General features: G+C 45.0%; 14 protein-coding genes across 14 annotated transcripts; 7 read left to right on the top strand and 7 right to left on the bottom strand.

The window, feature by feature from the left end:
- Positions 1 to 55: 55 nt before the first annotated feature.
- HK407_05g09770 (uncharacterized protein) lies at positions 56 to 1198 on the bottom strand (the record flags this gene model as incomplete). Its single annotated transcript, XM_060420953.1, has 1 exon — positions 56 to 1198. The coding sequence occupies one exon, from the start codon at positions 1196 to 1198 to the stop codon at positions 56 to 58; it is 1143 nt and encodes a 380-aa protein (XP_060276915.1).
- Positions 1199 to 1229: 31 nt separating this feature from the next.
- On the bottom strand, positions 1230 to 2882 carry HK407_05g09760 (mechanosensitive ion channel; the record flags this gene model as incomplete). The annotated part of the gene is made up of 1 exon (XM_060420952.1): positions 1230 to 2882. The coding sequence occupies one exon, from the start codon at positions 2880 to 2882 to the stop codon at positions 1230 to 1232; it is 1653 nt and encodes a 550-aa protein (XP_060276914.1).
- Positions 2883 to 2997: 115 nt separating this feature from the next.
- On the bottom strand, positions 2998 to 4521 carry HK407_05g09750 (beta-lactamase domain of mRNA-processing endonuclease; the record flags this gene model as incomplete). Its single annotated transcript, XM_060420951.1, has 1 exon — positions 2998 to 4521. The coding sequence occupies one exon, from the start codon at positions 4519 to 4521 to the stop codon at positions 2998 to 3000; it is 1524 nt and encodes a 507-aa protein (XP_060276913.1).
- A 68-nt stretch (positions 4522 to 4589) lies between these two features.
- HK407_05g09740 (uncharacterized protein) lies at positions 4590 to 5345 on the top strand (the record flags this gene model as incomplete). Its single annotated transcript, XM_060420950.1, has 1 exon — positions 4590 to 5345. The coding sequence occupies one exon, from the start codon at positions 4590 to 4592 to the stop codon at positions 5343 to 5345; it is 756 nt and encodes a 251-aa protein (XP_060276912.1).
- A 148-nt stretch (positions 5346 to 5493) lies between these two features.
- Positions 5494 to 6057, top strand: HK407_05g09730 (DNA repair protein Ercc1 (rad10/Swi10); the record flags this gene model as incomplete). Its single annotated transcript, XM_060420949.1, has 1 exon — positions 5494 to 6057. The coding sequence occupies one exon, from the start codon at positions 5494 to 5496 to the stop codon at positions 6055 to 6057; it is 564 nt and encodes a 187-aa protein (XP_060276911.1).
- Positions 6058 to 6248: 191 nt separating this feature from the next.
- Positions 6249 to 8693, top strand: HK407_05g09720 (SNF2 protein; the record flags this gene model as incomplete). The annotated part of the gene is made up of 1 exon (XM_060420948.1): positions 6249 to 8693. One exon carries the CDS (start codon positions 6249 to 6251, stop codon positions 8691 to 8693), a length of 2445 nt encoding a protein of 814 aa, XP_060276910.1.
- A 116-nt stretch (positions 8694 to 8809) lies between these two features.
- HK407_05g09710 (ubiquitin-conjugating enzyme) lies at positions 8810 to 9334 on the bottom strand (the record flags this gene model as incomplete). The annotated part of the gene is made up of 1 exon (XM_060420947.1): positions 8810 to 9334. The coding sequence occupies one exon, from the start codon at positions 9332 to 9334 to the stop codon at positions 8810 to 8812; it is 525 nt and encodes a 174-aa protein (XP_060276909.1).
- A 115-nt stretch (positions 9335 to 9449) lies between these two features.
- Positions 9450 to 9764, top strand: HK407_05g09700 (ribosomal protein L44; the record flags this gene model as incomplete). Its single annotated transcript, XM_060420946.1, has 1 exon — positions 9450 to 9764. One exon carries the CDS (start codon positions 9450 to 9452, stop codon positions 9762 to 9764), a length of 315 nt encoding a protein of 104 aa, XP_060276908.1.
- A 154-nt stretch (positions 9765 to 9918) lies between these two features.
- Positions 9919 to 10416, top strand: HK407_05g09690 (uncharacterized protein; the record flags this gene model as incomplete). The annotated part of the gene is made up of 1 exon (XM_060420945.1): positions 9919 to 10416. The coding sequence occupies one exon, from the start codon at positions 9919 to 9921 to the stop codon at positions 10414 to 10416; it is 498 nt and encodes a 165-aa protein (XP_060276907.1).
- A 26-nt stretch (positions 10417 to 10442) lies between these two features.
- Positions 10443 to 11351, bottom strand: HK407_05g09680 (calcineurin-like phosphoesterase; the record flags this gene model as incomplete). Its single annotated transcript, XM_060420944.1, has 1 exon — positions 10443 to 11351. One exon carries the CDS (start codon positions 11349 to 11351, stop codon positions 10443 to 10445), a length of 909 nt encoding a protein of 302 aa, XP_060276906.1.
- Positions 11352 to 11489: 138 nt separating this feature from the next.
- Positions 11490 to 12554, top strand: HK407_05g09670 (acyltransferase; the record flags this gene model as incomplete). Its single annotated transcript, XM_060420943.1, has 1 exon — positions 11490 to 12554. The coding sequence occupies one exon, from the start codon at positions 11490 to 11492 to the stop codon at positions 12552 to 12554; it is 1065 nt and encodes a 354-aa protein (XP_060276905.1).
- A 154-nt stretch (positions 12555 to 12708) lies between these two features.
- On the top strand, positions 12709 to 15420 carry HK407_05g09660 (uncharacterized protein; the record flags this gene model as incomplete). The annotated part of the gene is made up of 1 exon (XM_060420942.1): positions 12709 to 15420. The coding sequence occupies one exon, from the start codon at positions 12709 to 12711 to the stop codon at positions 15418 to 15420; it is 2712 nt and encodes a 903-aa protein (XP_060276904.1).
- Positions 15421 to 15517: 97 nt separating this feature from the next.
- Positions 15518 to 18007, bottom strand: HK407_05g09650 (uncharacterized protein; the record flags this gene model as incomplete). The annotated part of the gene is made up of 1 exon (XM_060420941.1): positions 15518 to 18007. One exon carries the CDS (start codon positions 18005 to 18007, stop codon positions 15518 to 15520), a length of 2490 nt encoding a protein of 829 aa, XP_060276903.1.
- Positions 18008 to 18199: 192 nt separating this feature from the next.
- HK407_05g09640 (uncharacterized protein) lies at positions 18200 to 18622 on the bottom strand (the record flags this gene model as incomplete). The annotated part of the gene is made up of 1 exon (XM_060420940.1): positions 18200 to 18622. One exon carries the CDS (start codon positions 18620 to 18622, stop codon positions 18200 to 18202), a length of 423 nt encoding a protein of 140 aa, XP_060276902.1.
- Positions 18623 to 18651: the final 29 nt, after the last annotated feature.

Genomic DNA, 18651 nt, shown 5'->3' with positions numbered 1-18651 from the left:
TACACAATTAGTTTATTAATAGTCTCTTGCTGGTCATCGATCTTTGTCTTTGTCTTTATCTATGCCCTTGCATCTGTTCTGTATCTTTTAGCCTTGTATTCATTGCCTTGGTCTTGATAAGCACAACCACAAAAATAGGAACTGCTGCAACCACCATAACATCGTAGTACTCGTGCATGAAGCAATATATCCATGTTGCAATGCGTGTAAACACATGGCTGTCGTAGCCAACGCCCGGAATCACTTGATTCCCGCAATCATCAGGCGTGCTTTCGGCAGCATTGAATTTGCATACAATCGGCTTGTGATCGCTCAGCATAATACTCGGATCTGAGATGTACTTGATAAACTGGACATCGCTGCATGATGATACAAACACACGATCACACCAAGACGGATGCTGCTTATCACTAAAACAGCTCGATCCCACTTCGTACTTGTATGTTGGCAGAAATGTTATCGCGTCTTCCTGGAACATCGGATACTGCTTATTGAATTCATTGCACTGATCATGCTCCACTGCATACATGCTTTCTGGATGCTCATGCAATGCTCTGTTGATTGACGATCTGGCTGGCGCTTCATTTGTGCCATGCATCTCCTGTGCATCAAAAGACATTCGCTGAGTCATTCGGAAGTTCATATCTCCAGCAACAACAACCAAGCGTGTGCTCGATACTGTGTCTCTGTCGTTAATGCATTCAAATACACTTTTAATCTGCTGCATTCTCCTCGCATTGTTTTCTAAGTGTGCAGACAAGTGGCAGCTTACAAACACTACTCCATTCGACAACTTCGAAATGCACGCGCCTTTGTTGATCATGCCGAATGCTCCAAGGCCAATCCTGGTTGTATTTGCATCAACATCACGTGTACGTCCTGAGTTCCTACACAGAACAACAGACCATAGCCCATATACCCTGCCGACATTTACCACATTGTGATGTGGAAATGCCTTTGCCATGGTCTTCTTTACCTTGCTTTGCGAAGGGCTGAAGCATTCCTGCAGCGAAATCAGCACAATGTCTGCCTGCTGACAATCCGCAATCGAAGGCACAATCTCCAATCCATCTCTACCATTCATGTTCCATGAAAGAACTGCAACTTCCATCCCACTGCTCATAAAAAACACAGCGTGTATTTTATTTCCACAAATCAAATAATCCTTGGATTTAATAAAAATAAATACCACAAACATGCACAGCTTGGCACAGAAGCCAGAAAGCACTCTACTTCGGCAAAGCAATGCCCATTTCCGTTATCAGTGATCTCAAAAAAGTGGTCATCTCCACCCTGAGCAGAAACTTCTTTGACTTGTTTTTGTATCCCTTGCACTTGAGAATCATCAGGCAACTAAGCACATCAATGCTAGTGAATCCTTCTGTCTTTGCCTGCAGAGAAAACGAGTCATCATAGTCAAACGGCCTTGACTTCACAAACTCATGTATCCTTGCCTTGAATCGCATAAACACATCAACGTCTATGCTCGGATCTAGGTCAAAGTTAAACACAATGATCTTCTCTGGCGCACGAGTCATATTGATCAGATTCTTCTTCCACAGATCACTGTTCAGAAGCTTTATCTTTCCTCCGTTCTCGCTAATCAGTGATGTGTTCGATAGGCCAAACTCATGAACCTTGTAATCAATTCCGTCCACTATTACATCATCCCCAACATCAAACTGGTGGCTTATCAGCATCATAAAGTTGTAATAAACATCGCAAACTATCCCGCTTGCAACCAGATTGAATGCAAGCGCCCCGCTCAGCGCCAGCGCCAACAGCTCCTTCAGCGGAATCCCAAACACAATCATGTACGTGAAGCACAAGCATGCAAACACCGCAGAAATCAGTGTGTTTGCAATAACACGGATGAAGTCCTCTGCCCTTTTGACATTCCTTTCCAGGTTCACTCGCTCCATGTAGAAATACACTATTGTGCTCTGGAACTCCTTCTTCGAAACCATCCTGTCGTTGTTTGAGTCAAAAAATGCAAATGCATTCAATGCATCCTGCACACTTGGGAAGATCACGCTGAAGTCGTCGAACGAAAGCTCGTCCTTTCCTTTGCTTGCCCTCACAAACACATCTCTTGCAAGCGTTTTTGCATCCATCACCCTGTGCAGCTCTGGCGGGTTGATCCTCAGGCCTCCTGCAAACTTATGGAATCCCTCCTCACACTCTCCACTCCCACTCCTTGGTGCATTTTCGGCCGACGCCATTCTAAAACAGAACATGTCCTTGCATGAACACTCGGGCGTTGCCGTGCTCACAGACTCAGAAATGTCGTATCTGTAGTTCTTCATTGCGCACAGAATCCTCTCGCTCTTCTTGACATCGTCAAGCTTGCTGCGCAGTGTTCGCTTCATGAAGAACGTCTCAAAGTACGCTATTGCCAGCGTGGTCACCGAGTATGCAATCGATGTTATCAGCGCTGCTACAAAAACTCTCCTGACAATATCAAACTGGTATCCGTACACAACCTTCACGTATCTCAGCCAATACATGCAGCACAGGATCCACACAGAAAGCATGGCGAGCTTTTGCAGCTTTGTGTTTGATTCAGAGTTCTCAATAAGACGCATGTTGATCACCGTAAGCGTCACTGCATCCCTCAGAATCGCAAGCACTATAAACAGAAGCGGCACAACAGTGGTGCTCATAAGTATGACATTCAAGCTGACCCCAAGCACATATGGATCTGCCCCGAACGCATACAGCATCAGCCTCAATCCTAGAGAAACACCCAAAACTGAATAGAACATCCCTCCAAGCATGTCTATCAAGTAATTTGTATGCAGGCTCCGGTTGGGTGCAGGAACAAACTCCTCTGCATCTGCATCTACATCTCCTCCAAGCCAATCAAAGCTATCCTCAGGCATGCTGCATCTTCAGGCTCTGCTTATATAGTGTTCAGAATCAATCTCAAACGATGTTTGACACTTGTGTCATCCATCGCTGGGCAGCCTCTCGCCTCCACAATCAATTCGTCTCTGATCATTCGTTTCGATTTGCATCTGCATCTCTTTCTGTACAATCATCAAGATAGTTTTCGCATTCAATAACCTCACAGACGCCCTCGTCTTTTTCACTAGACAGCTTCATCCTCACAAATACCTTCTTCTTAGAAAGATGCGGCTCAAAGCATGCATGCATCTTTTCCTTAGGTATTCTTAGGTCAACCGTGTTTCTGCTTGGAATGTTCACCAGAACACCGTTCGATGGAAAAAACGTCGGGATTGCATATCTCTCCTCAATGCTCTTCTTGAGCATCCTCATCCTGCTCTTTTCCCCATGCACAAGCATCACATTCCTGGGCTTGCATTGCTCAATCAGCTTCAGTATGCCTTCGGAGTCAGCATGCGCACTGAATGCAAGGTTCCGCACCTGGATCCTAATTTCTTTGCTTTCGCCAAGAATGTCGAGCCGCTTTGCTCCATTCAGAACCTTCTCACCAACTGTGCCTCGTACACAATATCCAGGAATAATCACAAGATTCTTGTCATCCTCACACCACTCCTTGAATATCTTCAGCGACATCCCTGAATGCAGCATTCCTGGCGATGCAAACAGAACCATCGGTCCAGGCATGTCCAGGTAGTACTTCTGGAACGCCTTTATGTGTCTGTAGTCAAACAGGTTCCTTTCAAAAATCTTCTGCTTAATTGTCTCGTTTGTGTATCCGATGTATCTTTTGTATATTTCGTTTGCCTTCTCTGTCAATCCTCCGGAAAAATACACAGGAACATTCAATCCGCTTCGCTCCCAGTACCCGTCAAGAAGAAGGCACAGCTCCTGTGCCCTGCCAAGTGCAAATATCGGAATCAGCACACGGCCTCCTCTTAGTACACACTCTGACACCGCCTTCAGAAACTCCCGTTCCTTGACCTTCCTGCAATCCCTTACAATAGATCCATATGTAGACTCGGTGATCAGAATGTCAGGCCTGACACACTTAATAGATGCTGGCCCAAGATGCTTGTCAGGCGTGGTGCTGTAGTCCCCGGTATACACCACAGACTGGTCTCCAACAACAACATGGAACATCGCTGCTCCAAGAACATGGCCTGCATAGTAAGGCGTGATGTATATCCCGTTTCCGTGCTCGTATGTCTCGTTCATGCTGATCGTGACAACCTTCTTCATGCAATTGAGGATATCCTGGTATGTGAATATGCTATCGTTGCCTTTTACTGCAACAATCTTTCTGAAGTCGTCCAGCAGGATTGGGCAAACTTCCTTTGTGGGCTGCGTCATGTATATTGGCCCGTCGTATCCGCAGATCTCTGTGAAGTGTGGAAGTGCCCCGCAGTGGTCCAGATGGAAATGGGAAATGATCACACAGTCAATGACCTTGTTGAAGCTTTGTGTCTTAGAGATATACGAAAAGTCTGGAAACCGTCTCTCGTCATTAAAGCCCATGTGCATTCCACAGTCAAACATTATTGTTCTTCCTCCAATGGTGGCAAGGATGCACGACCTGCCGACATCTTGTCCGGCACCGAGCGGAATAATGTTCATCTAAGGGTATGTGCAACGCCATTATGTGCTCTGGGTGCATTTGTTATTGCAGGATGTACCCTGATCTGATGTGTGGCATGGCTGTTGATGGCGAGTCTATAGCCAACGGCGGACTTTTTAGCAATGGTTTGCCTGGAGATGGCATTGGAGCACGAGCAAATGATGTGTTTTTGCCTGGAGATGGGCTGATGGATGCAGAGGGATACATAAGAGGACATGGAACGCATATAAGAGGCAAGACAATCACATCGACGTATTTTGGATGCATGAAGGTTACAAACAAGTTGGTTACGGTGGATCCTGCTGTGCCTCTGAAGTACTTGCCTCAGGTTGGGGATGTGGTGATTGGGAGAGTGTCTGGAATCCAGAGCAAGAAGTGGAAGCTAGAGGTAAACAGTGCCTGTGATGTATGCCTTGGGCTTTCTGCAATCAATCTGCCTGGAGCAGTGCAAAGAAGAAAGCTTGAGTCTGACGAGATTGTGATGAGAAGTTTTTTTGATGTGGGGGACCTGGTTGTTTCTGAGGTCCAGAAAGTTAGTAAAGGAGGAATAGTAGCATTGCATGCAAGGAACGAAAGATATGGGAAGCTGTGCGATGGGGTGATTGTTATAGTGCCGTGCTTCTTGCTTGATCAGCCAAGAACAAGGTTTTTGAGTAAGAACGGAATTGATGTGATAGTTGGATGCAATGGCTATGTATGGATTGGTGCAAAGGACAAGCACAAGTCATACCGTGATGTAAGCTGCTTTGCATCTAGTGTAAGAAGTGCAGTAGAGTCTGGGATGAGGATCGATATTGAAAGGTTGCTATGCAACGGTGGTTGAGCAACAGCGGTGGCTGTGAAGTTAAATTCAAAGAGATTTAGATTTAGTGCAAGACACGTTAATAAAGCGAATGATTGAGATTTTAGATGTGTGCATGAATGATTACTGGTGGGCAGTGAATTGATTTGTGATGCCAGACCCAGGATTGATGATCAAAGTTTCGCCGGTGCAGAAGGGAAATGCACTGCTGGAGTATCTTTCGAATGCGTCTTGGCATTATGACAATGCAATAACGCCTGACTATGAGGTGAACAGTAGTGTTGGCATACTGTTTCTATCGCTTCGGTTTCATGTGTGCAAGCCTGAGTATATACAGAAGAGGGTCAGAGCGATGCGACCGTACAAGGTTAGGGCTCTTCTTGTGTATGTGGACATCCCCAACTATGGGCCGATTATTAGAGAGTTGTTTGACAGTGTTCCACTGACGATGGTTCTGGGATTCAGCATTGAGGAGTGCTCGAGATATGTGCGTGGGTTTGAGATGGCAGGAGGGAGGTCTGTTGATGCAATAAGGCGTGGGCAGAATGACACCGAGGGCTTTCTGCAGCGGATTCCAAAGATCAACAAGACTGATGCGCAGCAGATTGCTTGCAAGTGTGGGACATTGCTGGGGTTTATTTCGAAGACGCCTGGAGAGATGGAGGAGATAGCAGGGATAGGAAAGCTGAAGGCTGAAGAGATATCCAGGTTTTTGGACATGAGGTTTGAATAAACATATTGATGTTGTTATGATGCCATGTATTTGCACATATGCATGCTGCATGGAATGATTGAATGCACACGGATGCAGAATGCTGTTGTATGATTTGATGAGCAAGCGAATGGCATTGATACTGTAAATCTTGCTATTATTTGAGCTTCTATTGCGTATATATGACAAATTGCAGCATATGCAGCCCTTGGATGAACCTGGATGTGTTGAAGAAGTACAGGAGTTTTATTGGAGACAACGAGTTTTTCAGAACGTTCATACCGGGCTATGAAGAGATAGAAAAGGCAGATGCAGAGCCTGCTGAGCCTTATGTGTTTGAAAGCAGCCCTAAATATGTTCAGGCAGAGCTTAGGGACTATCAGGTCGAGGGACTGAACTGGCTTGTTAGCATGCATGAAAACTCGATCAATTGCATACTTGCAGACGAGATGGGCCTTGGAAAGACGTTGCAAACGGTTGCGTTTCTTGGGTACATCAGGTATGTGAGGAAGGAGGAAAGCAGGCATTTGGTAGTGGTGCCGAAGTCGACACTGAACAACTGGAGAAGAGAGTTTAAGCGGTTCATGCCGAAGTACAAGGTGCGGGTGTTCTACTCGTCACGCAAGGAGCTAAGGCAATTGATGAAAGAGCTGAGAATGTCTAAGTGGGACGTGTGCCTTACAACTTATGAAATGTGTATAGGGGCCAAGAGCATGCTGAGCAAGATAGAATGGTCGTATATAGTGATTGATGAGGCACATAGAATAAAGAATGAGCACAGCCTTTTGAGCAAGATAGTTCGTGTTTTTCCCTGCAGGCACCGATTGCTGATTACAGGAACGCCTCTTCAGAACAATGTGCATGAGCTGTGGGCACTGCTGAACTTCATTGCTCCCGAGATTTTCAATGACTCGGAGAAGTTTGAGGCATATGTTATGCGTAGTGATTGTGGAGAGAGCGAGGGAATTGCAAAGATCAGGAGTGTGCTGCAGTTGTTTTTTCTACGAAGAGAAAAGATTGATGTAGAAAGGACGCTGCTTCCCAAGAAGGTTGTGAATCTGTATTCTCCTCTGTCTCCTATGCAACATGAATGGTACAAGATGCTGCTGAAGAGGGATCTTTCGCCACTTGGCGGGAGCAGGGATGCAAAGGGGATGCTTATGAATGTTGTGATGCAGCTAAGGAAGTGCTGCAACCATCCATACCTGTTTCCTGGTGCAGAGCCTGAGCCTTACACGAATGGAGAGCATATTGTTGAGAATTCTGGAAAGATGCAGCTTCTTGATAAGCTACTGTCAAGCCTGGCAAGCAAAGAGTCTAGGGTGCTTATATTTAGCCAGATGTCGATGATGCTTGACATTCTCGAGGATTATTTGGTGCTGAGGGGGCATGAGTATTGCCGGATTGACGGGTCTACTCCGTATGAGGAGCGTGCTGAGTATATAGATGCATTTAATGCGGAGGGAAGCAAGAAATTTGTGTTTCTGTTGACGACGAGAGCAGGAGGGCTGGGGATAAACCTATGCACTGCAGACACTGTGATTTTGTTTGATTCTGATTGGAATCCACAGATGGACTTGCAGGCACAGGACAGGGTGCATAGGATAGGGCAGAAGAAGCAGGTGACGGTGTTCAGGTTGATATGTGAAGGCACGGTTGAGGAGCAGATTGTGTACAGGTCGCTGCAGAAGCTACGCCTGGATGATATTCTGCTGCAAGGGAGGAGCAAGAAAGGAGCGCCCAGCCAATCAGAGCTGATTGATATTCTTGCGAGTGGGATGGAGATTACAGACTCGTCTGTGAAGGACGAGGAGATTGAGGAGGTGATAAAGAGAGGGGAGGAGAAGACCAGGGAAATGAACATGAAGCTTGGCGAGTTTAAGATTGGAGATGCATCTGAGGCAGGGCTTGACTGCTACAAGTGGGAAGGGGAGGATTACAATGTCAAGAAGATTGACAAGTTTGTTTCAAAGAATCTTGAGAGCCATGGAAGGATGTCGAGAGTGGGAGTGCTGTTTGCACCAAAGCCGAAGGTTGTTGAGTACCAAGACTATCAGTTCTATCCAAAGGAGCTTAGGGAGCTGAATGAGAAGGAGCTTTGGCTGTACAAGGAGGGTAAGGAGCTCTGTGAAGATGAGAAGAGCCTGAAGAAGCAGCTTTTGCAGCAGGGATTTGACTGGACAAAGAAGGATTTCCAGGCGTATTTGAAGGCAATCGAAGCGGTTGGCAAGGATGATGCCGAGGCGATTGCAGCATTGGTGGGAAGCAGAAGTGATGTGAGGGAGTATCACAGAGTATTTTGGGAGAGAATAGATGAGTTGAATGATGCAGAGAAGATAAAGATGATGGTTGAGAGATCGATTCGTAGGATCAAGAAGCAAGCAAGGATCAGGCAAATTCTGGAAGAAGACATGGATGTGATTGAGATGCGGATGAGGCCCAGCATGAGTGAGTACGATAAGCTCTTGCTGAATTTGTACAAGAAGTATATTGATGAGCCGGAATGGCAGGAATGGATTGCCATGGAAGTGCTGAAGGCACCTGAATTCCAGTTTGACTACTATGTACTATCTAGAACGGCATCTGATGTTTTTAAGCATGTCAATCACTTGATATCTGCACTGATTAGGTCGTTTAGTGAAAGTAATGCAGCATGATTGCTATTGGTAAGGCCTTGCCTGAGAATTGTGGAGAACGAATGAATCTTAAATAAAGCGGGAGTGTGAATATCTATTTATTTGACTGTGCTTTGAGAGGAGGATGCATTGAGCGATTATGGATCGCTGTTTGCTGTGCTAGTTGATATGCTATTTTTAGGTTCGTCCTTCTGTGCTTGCAATTCCACGTCGATCCAGCTTTTCACAACCAACTGCCTGACTCTTTTTGCATATGCATCAGGATCCGACGCGAAAAGAGAAGCAGCGTCCAGGTTTGCAGGCGACTTTGTGTTTGGGTCGTTGAGTAGCGATTGGATCGAGATGAGAACCCCCATGACATCATAGCTTGGGTTCCAGCGGTTGTTTAGTATGTCCAGGCAAAGATCGCCACTTGGATAAATGTTCGGATGGAACATTTCCGAGATGAACTTTACATTTGGGGGGTCTTGAGGATACGTCTCGGGAAACTTGAGTACCAAGCTGAATGTCCCTGACTCAAACGGGGTTTCCTCAGGGCCAAGCACCACGGCTACCCATGTCATTAGGTCATCCTCGAGTGGCTCTGCAAATATTGTCTTATCTAAGCTTGTTCTGACTGTCCTTAGGTCCTTCATGAGTCTTCTTTTTGCAGGCGTAGACATTTGGGGTGCTGTACTGCAAATGTCTATGATGCTGATGCTGATGATTGTGATGTAGTGCTAGTGCTAAGTAGCTGGCAAAGCTTGAAAAAATTGCTTTGGACAGAGGCCCTGAGAGATGGTGAACATTCCAAAGACAAGGAATACATACTGTAAGAAGTGCAATGGATACTCCAACCACAAGGTTTCGCAGTCAAAAGCGTCGAAGCGTAATCCAAATGCACAGGGAGAAAGGAGATATGCAATAAAGCAGCGAGGATACGGAGGACAGACAAGACCTGTTCTGAGAAGAAAGGCCAAGGTTACAAAGAAGTTTGTACTGAAGCTAGAATGCACTACCTGCAAGTTTGCACACCAGAAGCCTCTCAAGAGGGCTAAGCATGTGGTACTGGGAGGAGAAAAGAAAACAAAAGGAGAGGCATTGATTTATTAAAGACGACTTCTTTTGGCTTTTAACAGAAATTTTGTCTTTTGCGATGTTTTGAAGCGAATACAGTATCGTAATGCATCAATACGGCATTATGCAATGCATATGCTTGGCAAATCCGTGTGATATTCAACATGCACAACCCCCCCTCCCTTGCAAAATGAACATGTCTCCAACTGTCTCTGCAATGCTTGAGGAGAGATATCCGGTTGATATTTGCTGCGGATTGCTGAGGGATGTTACTCCGCATAGTGTGTTTGAGCTCATCAGAGACATAAAGGATCCTGAGCATCCATACACACTGGAACAATTAGGCGTCGTGTCGAGAGAATACATATACATCGAGACAGTTGAGTGCGATGGAGCCGCTCCAGATGTTGGGCTGCCGATATTGCGTGTTTGTGTAGTGTTCAGGCCAACCATTCCGCACTGCTCGATGGCAGCAATCATAGGACTTTGCATAAAAACACATCTTGATCGTTTCATACGAAGCCATGCAATAAGCGTCAGGATTGCAGATGGCACACATGTGAATTACAAAGCACTGAATAAGCAGCTCAATGACAAGGACAGAGTCATGGCTGCATTAGAAAACGAGACTCTGATTGATTTGATGAAAGAGTGCCTTCCAGATGTCTCAAGTGTGAAGCATCAGTGAAATGGCCAATGGTGCATGCAACTGCATTAGCCATCAAAGAAGTCACACCCTACGGGAGAGTCTCTGAACTGCTGCTTGCATCTATCAAATATCCTGAATTCATGGCCGCTTTGGCTGATTGCCATGACACATGCAACGTTCCCTGAGGAGTAGCAATAATTTGGAGCACCCCATATTGTGAACAGCTTGTCTGTAAAGAATGACTTGTACCCGTCGTTCACCAACTGGTGTGATCTTACAACATGAGAAAACCTGTTTGATGCAAGAAACTCGTCGACTGTGTCTTTTCCAAACAGATATCCTGCGCCCCTTGGGTTTTTTCTATATCCTGGCTCGTCATCGGGATCGCTCCATAGCAGATCGCTTAGCTCCGTGATTTCACCAACTCTGTCAATGCTCATAATGAAGTCCAATGTTATTCCAGGCACAAGTCCTCCATGAACACAAAAGTATTTTCCAGAGATAACGGCAGCGATTGGAAGGTGCTGGAATGCATCACAGAACCTCCAGTATGTTGCAAGGTCGTACTTTCTTGTACACTCGTCTCTGAATCCGTATACAGCAGAAAGCATGCGTGTCTCGTGGTTTCCTCTAAGAAGGTGGATGCTATTTGGATAGAGGATCTTGTATGCAAACAGCAGCAATATAAGATCCACAGAGTCGTATCCTCGGTCTACATAGTCTCCAAGAAAGAGATACTGTTGGGCTGAAGGATCGCCCATGAGGTCTAGCATATTCAACAGATCGTAGAACTGGCCATGGACATCGCCAACGACATTGACCTGTGCTTGTATGTGAATAACATTTGGCTCTGAAGCAAATGCTGCTTTTGCATCATTTATCAGCATTATAGCCTCGCCTCGTGTAGGCAACACGGAATTCTGGATGGACTTGAGGATTTCTGAATAGCATGGCTTTTCATGTTTTGAATGCATTGATGATGGGTGCGATGCAGTGCTGTATTGATGATGTGCAGTGCTTACTCACAATGCAAGCAGTTGGCTAAGATTGAAACCTGTTGAAATTGAAACAAGTTTTGGAAAAAATATTTAGATGCATTAGAGAATAAGGGGATGATAAGGAAAGCCTGGAGTGTTCTGAGTCTTGTGGCAATTGTGACTGTTTACTTTTCATACATTACTGTAACTTGTGGATTGATTTTTGTTGTTGATCTGATGATGCCTAGATGCTTGAGCCGAGATGCTATTGTAAAGGCAGCAAAGGTTGCATGGCTAAGCCTTACAAAAGCTGCTCTGCATGGATACTTTCCAGGAAAGGTGTTTATAAGATACGATCCTGCGATTCTTGACAACAGAAGGAACATTGTGATTTCAAACCACCTGACTGAGTATGATTGGCTGTTTATTTCGTGTGTCATGCACCATTTCAGAAGGTTCGGCTGCATGTACATCATACTGAAGATGTCTTTAAAGGACATTCCGCTGCTAGGATATGGAATGAGATTTTTCGAGTTTATTTTTTTAAACAGAAGGCTGAGCAAGGACAAGGAGCTAATTATGTCTGGAGCATCGAATCTCAAGAAGAAGACGAGATATGATCTTTTACTGTTTCCTGAAGGAACATATATAGACAAGGTTTCGCATGAGAAATCGCATGAATGGGCACGATCTGGCAAGACTATGGTTGATGGACATGTGTTTGATCCTGAGGAGGTGATACTGCCAAGGACGACGGGATTTGATATTCTTAGGGCAAACATGAAGGACGACATGGATGGGATTCTTGATATCACAATTATTGGAAATCCATATGTAAAGTATCCAAACGATGTGTTTTCGTACAGGGAGGTTTTAGTGAATAAGTCGTGCATGGTGAATTTTATGTTTTTCCTTGACTACATTCCAAGCAATGACGGTATGGATTCAAAGGAGTTTCTACTGAGACGATTTGAAAGAAAAGAGAAGATGATTAGGCACTACAAGGAAATACAGGGATGTGACAAGATACAGGACATGGAAGAGTTCCGCAAGGTTGCTGATTTGCTGTGCGATGTGCGAGTGGAATACAAAGATGTTGAGATTGATTTATCATCTCGATGGGGACCTTTGTTCTATGCGATGTTTGTGTTTGTGTGGATGGTGGCAGCAGGGTGGCTTGCTAGATGGATCTGGAAATAAAGTTTATTTTTGTATGCATGGCGTAGATGAGGTTGTATTGTATAGACAGCTGGCCTAGGGCTAGAGTTCTTACATGATTGTAGCGAAATGGATTGGCATGGATGGTAAGGCTCTGTTTCATATGGTGTATAATTACATATGAGCTGTAGCCGGTATGGATGAAGTAAATGCAGATGGCTTGGTCGAGACAGGTATTTTTGAAAGGATCCAGGCACTTGTAAGGAGTTCTGAGGATGGCGACTTCAGATGTGTTGGGCCATGCGCTCCAAAAAAGAGTGATGTAGCTGAGCAATGCACGGATATACCCAGTAACGATGCTGCCATAGATAAAGGAGGCAGTAGATTGAATCTGTGGAGGATCTCCACTCAGATAGTTGTTTTTGGGCAGTGCTGGAACAACAGCACAGAGAGCATGACGAAGAGGAACAACAAGGACGAACTGATTGCGTTTATGAATGCCAATTATGGAGGAAGATGCATGATTTGGTGTTTTGAAGACATATTTCCGGACTCGTATAATGTCCAGAGGATGCCAGCACTTGATTTTGACCTTGGGGTTGCATACAGAATGTGCTGTGCAGTCAAATGCTGGCTGGATTTCAGTTCCAACAATGTGGTTGCATTTGAGCTTCGGCATGGAGATGACGGCAGGCTGAAGTTTGTGATTGGGTGTGTAATGAAACATTGTGGAGTTACTGGCGATGGATTCTGTGTGGACGATGCCTGCTTTGATGTGTTTCTGTCTTCTTTGATGAATGCGAATACTGTTAGAAGGTACATTAGGTATTTTGAATCTGCAAGCAATATGAAATATGAAGGAAATCACAGCATTGTTTTGAAGCAATTGATAGTCACTACGATTCCAATTGCACATTCTGTTGACTTTCAGGTTGGCATTTCAATCAATGGAAGAAGCAAAGTGCTGTATGCTGCCCAGGAAACTACTTGTGACGAAGATGCTGTTGGCTGTGGCCATGGTGTCTATAGAGATGAAGATTATGTGGTGTTTAGTGAGATTGGATGCAATGTATCGGAAGATATCCGGATAGAAATGTGGTATTATTCGAATGAGAAGCACGAGAAGGTACTGAGCCTTAGAGTCAATCCTCTTTTCTACAGACAAGGAGTATATAGATTCACCCTTGATGACATGGAGCTTGTTCTGCCAAGAAACAGGTTCCAGGATGACTTCTCTGTTGATCTAGTGCTGGTCGAGGCAGGAAGGGCCGAGAAAAAGAACTTGTGTTTCGACAAGATCGACCACATCCAAGGCATCAAGATGCTGAACGACGGGTTCTGGAGGGATTATGACCGAGAGATCTATGAACGGCTTGCTTCCCAGGGAATCAATGAAATTGTATCAAAGATTTGTGCATACATGCGATATGACACACAGAGATGCTCTGAATTTGCACGAGATCTAGAAGCAAAGGGAGTATGCACCAATCGAAACGAGCCGTGCATCTCTGGCCATGTGAGTATGATGCTACGTTGCAGACAGAGTGCCATTGCTGGGCATGATACAGACGATACAGAAGGAGTCCAGAATGAAGGCAGCAGCTGCACGGATGGCAACAGCATCAATCCGGCTCTTCTTAAAAGCAGATCAGGTATTGATGTGCGTAAAACACTGTATTTGATAGAAGTAGAATGTAGCAAGCTACGCTCAGTAGAACAGATCAAATGCGAAATGCCAATCAGAAATAGCAGACAAGCTGTACCAAAGAAGCAAATCATTCGAAAGAGGCCTGCTTGCGAGTATGGCGCCAGCAGTATACTCGAGAAGGTTGTTAAAAAATCACTGCACATGACTCCATTGCCAAGAATAGATGGAACAATATTCAGTGAGTGTTCAGACATCGATGTCAGAATGGATCTCAATGTGTTTGAGGATATGCTTTGCGAAACGTTTGTGGATGTGGAGAATACAAATAGCAATCAAGCAAGAACAGCAGCAATCATAGACAGCAACAGGCTATTTTTGGCTTCTCTATCATTAAGGCATCTTGAATTAAAAGGAATCACGCCTGAAAACATTTATACGTTCTTAGAGTCTCCAGATAGTCCTCTAGAGCTTCAAGATCTGTTGAACATTGAAAAGATGTATCCAGATAGCAATGAGGCATCGATTCTGTCATTGGCACAGCCAGAAATGCTTAATGAGGTTGAAGAATCGATGCTGAGATACTCACGCCATGCAGATGCGCTCAGACTTGCAGAGATCCTGATTTTTGAGAGAAAGTTTTTCTGTGAGATATTCCTGATCGAAGATACCTTGATTGGGCTTCTGATGCTGTATAACCGTGTTATTGATAGTCGTGGACTGAAGGTTCTTCTGAAGGCTGTCCTTGAGATATGCAATACTGTAAACTTCAAATACTCGATGGCCCGAAAGAAAATACCTGGGTTTCGTATTTCTAGTCTGTGTGTGTTCAGTGGATACAGAGGAAAAAACAACGTGTCGCTGTTTCCATTTCTGTTCCATGTGATGGAGGCGAACGGCATTGCTATTAGCGATCTGCTTGATGAGTTTGCAAGCATCCACGAGCTTAAAGCTGAAGAGCTGTCGAGGATCCGTGAGAGAATCAATTTGTTTATTGGGATGTACACAGATAATCTCTTTGCACTGAATGTTCTCGATGCCAAGCACCAGAAAGCATACTCCGGGTTTTTCTTGTTTGCATGCAACAAATTGGAATATGTAGCAGATGCATACAAAGAATGTAACCTGAAATCAGGCATAATCGATCATAAATTTGGAGATTATGATGACGGTAAATGCACAAGTGCCATTCTAGTTGCTCTATCTGACTTTTTCCACAACATGAAGATGCATTTCCAAGCATACAATAGAAATCGATGCTAAACAGCTTGCCAATGTCACCAATAAACTTAACTAGACTTCATACTTATAAGCTTGCAATAAATCTTCAGATAAAATATATTTAATCCATGCAAAAAGCTTATCTAAGCACCTCCAGAATTTGGCCGGCTCTGTTTCTATTCTTATCATTGCCATGCTTCATCACACTGTACAAGAACTCCTTGATCCATGGATCATCCAATCCAAAGTTCTTTCCATACATCACAGCAAGATCATCAATCAGTCCAAGTGTTTCTTCATGCACCCTTCCATCACCGTCGCTCGCACTAATTACATGTGCTATGCTCAGGATCCTCGGCATTACACTCCTCACCTTCATACAGTCTCCAACCGCGACCAACGAGCAATTCACAAGCTGAAGCGCATTCTTGCGCAGCTCTTCAACATACTCCTCATCACAACGAAGGTCAAGCTCAGATATCTGCAAGAATAGCATCACCACCATCTCAATATGCGGTTCAAATCCCCTCTCCAATGCCAATGCTATGTCTCCAAACACAGAAAGAATCACAGGCTTCAGCTCTTTTGGCGTAGACTCAGATCCAAGGCATTGCCCCAGTAGCGGGGTAACCACACTTGCTATCACACTAAAATCAGTTCCCATGGTGCTTGCAAGTCTTCCAACAAGGTTTATCACAGAGTTCAGCACAAACTTGTCCGTGCATCTCATATCACGCGTGATGTATGGCAGCAGAATCGGCACATGCGGTACAAACTTTGCCGATAGATTCGACAAGCTGATATAAACCTCTCCAAACGCTATTGTTGGCGTGGAGTCAAGAACCTTTATAAACACTCCTAGCACATCCTCAACTCCCTCCATCTTCCTAGACATCGCAATCGCCTCAACAAGGCCTATATAGTTCGACAGCACATCCTCAACAACTAGTATCTGGTCTTGTGTTGCATGGCCAAGCACTCCAACACACTCATCTATCTTTCTAGCCGCGTACTCATAAAACCCGCTCAATATACTCAAAAGCATCGGTGGACATACATAAATCAGCGAGTTTAGTGCAGAAAACAACGCTATCCTCAGCCCAGAGTCATTCAGACTCACCATCTCTGTCCCCTTCACCAACACATTCAATACATCAAGATATTGCTTCACAAGAAAATTCTCCACAAATCCATCTGCCTTCTTCTTCATATCCCTTGGCAGGTGCTTTGCATACGTCTCATTCTTCCTCGACTCACAAATCGAATCAAACACACAATTCATCACCCATGCTGCTCCTACAGATGGCTTCGCGCCCTCAAGAACAATCCCTCCGCACTTGCTGATGATAACAGGCAGATGCTCAACCAGCGCATAAAAGTTGCATTCTGCTGCTTTCGATAGCGCCCACAGGCACGACTCCCTCGACTCTTCAAAATCAACTCCCTCCACAAGTTGAGGCATCACCATCACTAGGTAGTCTTCACATTCCTCACACATGACACTCCCTAGCGCTATTGCCCCAATATCCACATTAAGCCTTGTGCTTGATCTTAGAGACGACTCAATAAACCCCCATACTACTCCACTCCTCATCAGCTTGCTGCCTTTTATCTCTGCATACATCTCAAGACACGAAGACGCTGCCTTGTGCGAAGTCCATCCATCGGCATTGTAGTCCTCCCCCTTCGAAAGAAGCCTAAGAATCTCCGGCAATACCACCGGCAGATACTTATCAATCATCTCTCCATCCCTCATCTCTGCAAAAATACACCAGTACTCAATTGCCTGTACCTTAATGTCGTCAGAGGTGGACTTGAAAAACCTCCCCAGATACTGAGATAGCATATCCTCAAGCATCTCCTTCTCAACATACTTGTAGTACAGCATCACCATCCTGTTGAAGCATATCATCGACTTGTGGATCAGCTCATCATCAGATCCATTCCATATCCCCATCGTTGCATCAAGAAACACCCTCATGTCCTCTGCCCTGCAGAACATCCCTGACGCCTCCATGCTGTTCATTAAGCACTTCAGCCCTGCCAGCTTCCTTCGACTGGTCGTTCCATTAACCAATGCACATATACACGTCTCAAACACCATCCTTACCACCTGCTCCTCAAGCACACCCGGGGCCTCCTTTGCAATATAGCTCGTGCTCACTCCAACAGCCTCGCACACCCCTTCCATCTTCTCCTCCTCATTCGCCCTCATCCTCATCTCTTCAAAAAACCTTACATCAATCCCATTCACTACCTCTATCCTTGCAATGTGTCCAAGAATCCCCCCTGCCATCACACAGAACCTCGGCACATATCCTTCAAGCGCCCCCTTCAATATTCCCTTGATATACTCACGTACCCCTCCATCAAGCCCTAGCCATCGGTTCAAGCACATCCTTTGCAGCTCCGCATCATTCGCATGCACTGTGTTCTTGAAAATAATCCCGGCAACCATCTTCACCTGATCGTTTGTATTCACATCGCAGAAGACCTCCGCAAGAACAGGCACAAACCTGCTAAAGTCGTTTGCCTGCACATCCATAATCCGTGCCTCCGCCCGCTTTCCTGCATGCGCATCAGACCTCAACACATCATACAGGCACGCCTCCAATTCCCTTCTATCCATCTTATGAGGGTGATATTTTTTGTCCATACATCTTCACTCCCACTGCTTTCACAGGCACCGTCAGCCATGCCAATCCCTATGAATCAATAATCATGCAGCACAACAAAATAACACAATCCACAACACAAACCAATTCATTGACTCTATTCTTCATGCGCCATCAATTCCCACTCACGCCATGCACTACTTGGCTCATTGCCACTCTCTCATCTCATATATAACCTTCCCTCCCATCTCGACCATTACATCATTTCCATTCAGCTGCACACTTAGCCCTAGCCTGTACTCATCGTCTATTGCATGCAAAACTCCTTTCAGCAAGCATGCTCCACCAACTTCCTCAAGCACATCAACCTTACACTCATACTCAATAATCCCTGCACACATCAAAACATATTCAATCAAAAACTCATATCCAAACTCTATCCTCCTTCCTGCCTCAAAAATCTTGACTGACCTCTCATGCATTCCTCTCAGGCATTCAAATCGCATCTCCTCAATTCTCTTCGATTCGCATATCCTTTCAAAAACAACATGCATGCAACTACATCCGTGTACAACCGCATCCACACATCCCACATCGCCTTTCTCAATAATAGTCACTTTCTCACACATTCGATTGCACAGGGGTGTGTCTTATCCAT

The sequence above is a fragment of the Ordospora pajunii genome (assembly GCF_021821965.1).
Source record: "Ordospora pajunii strain FI-F-10 chromosome Unknown Cg_05D, whole genome shotgun sequence".
NCBI classification, from domain to species: Eukaryota; Fungi; Microsporidia; family Ordosporidae; genus Ordospora; species Ordospora pajunii.
This window is presented reverse-complemented; position numbering and strand designations above follow the sequence as displayed.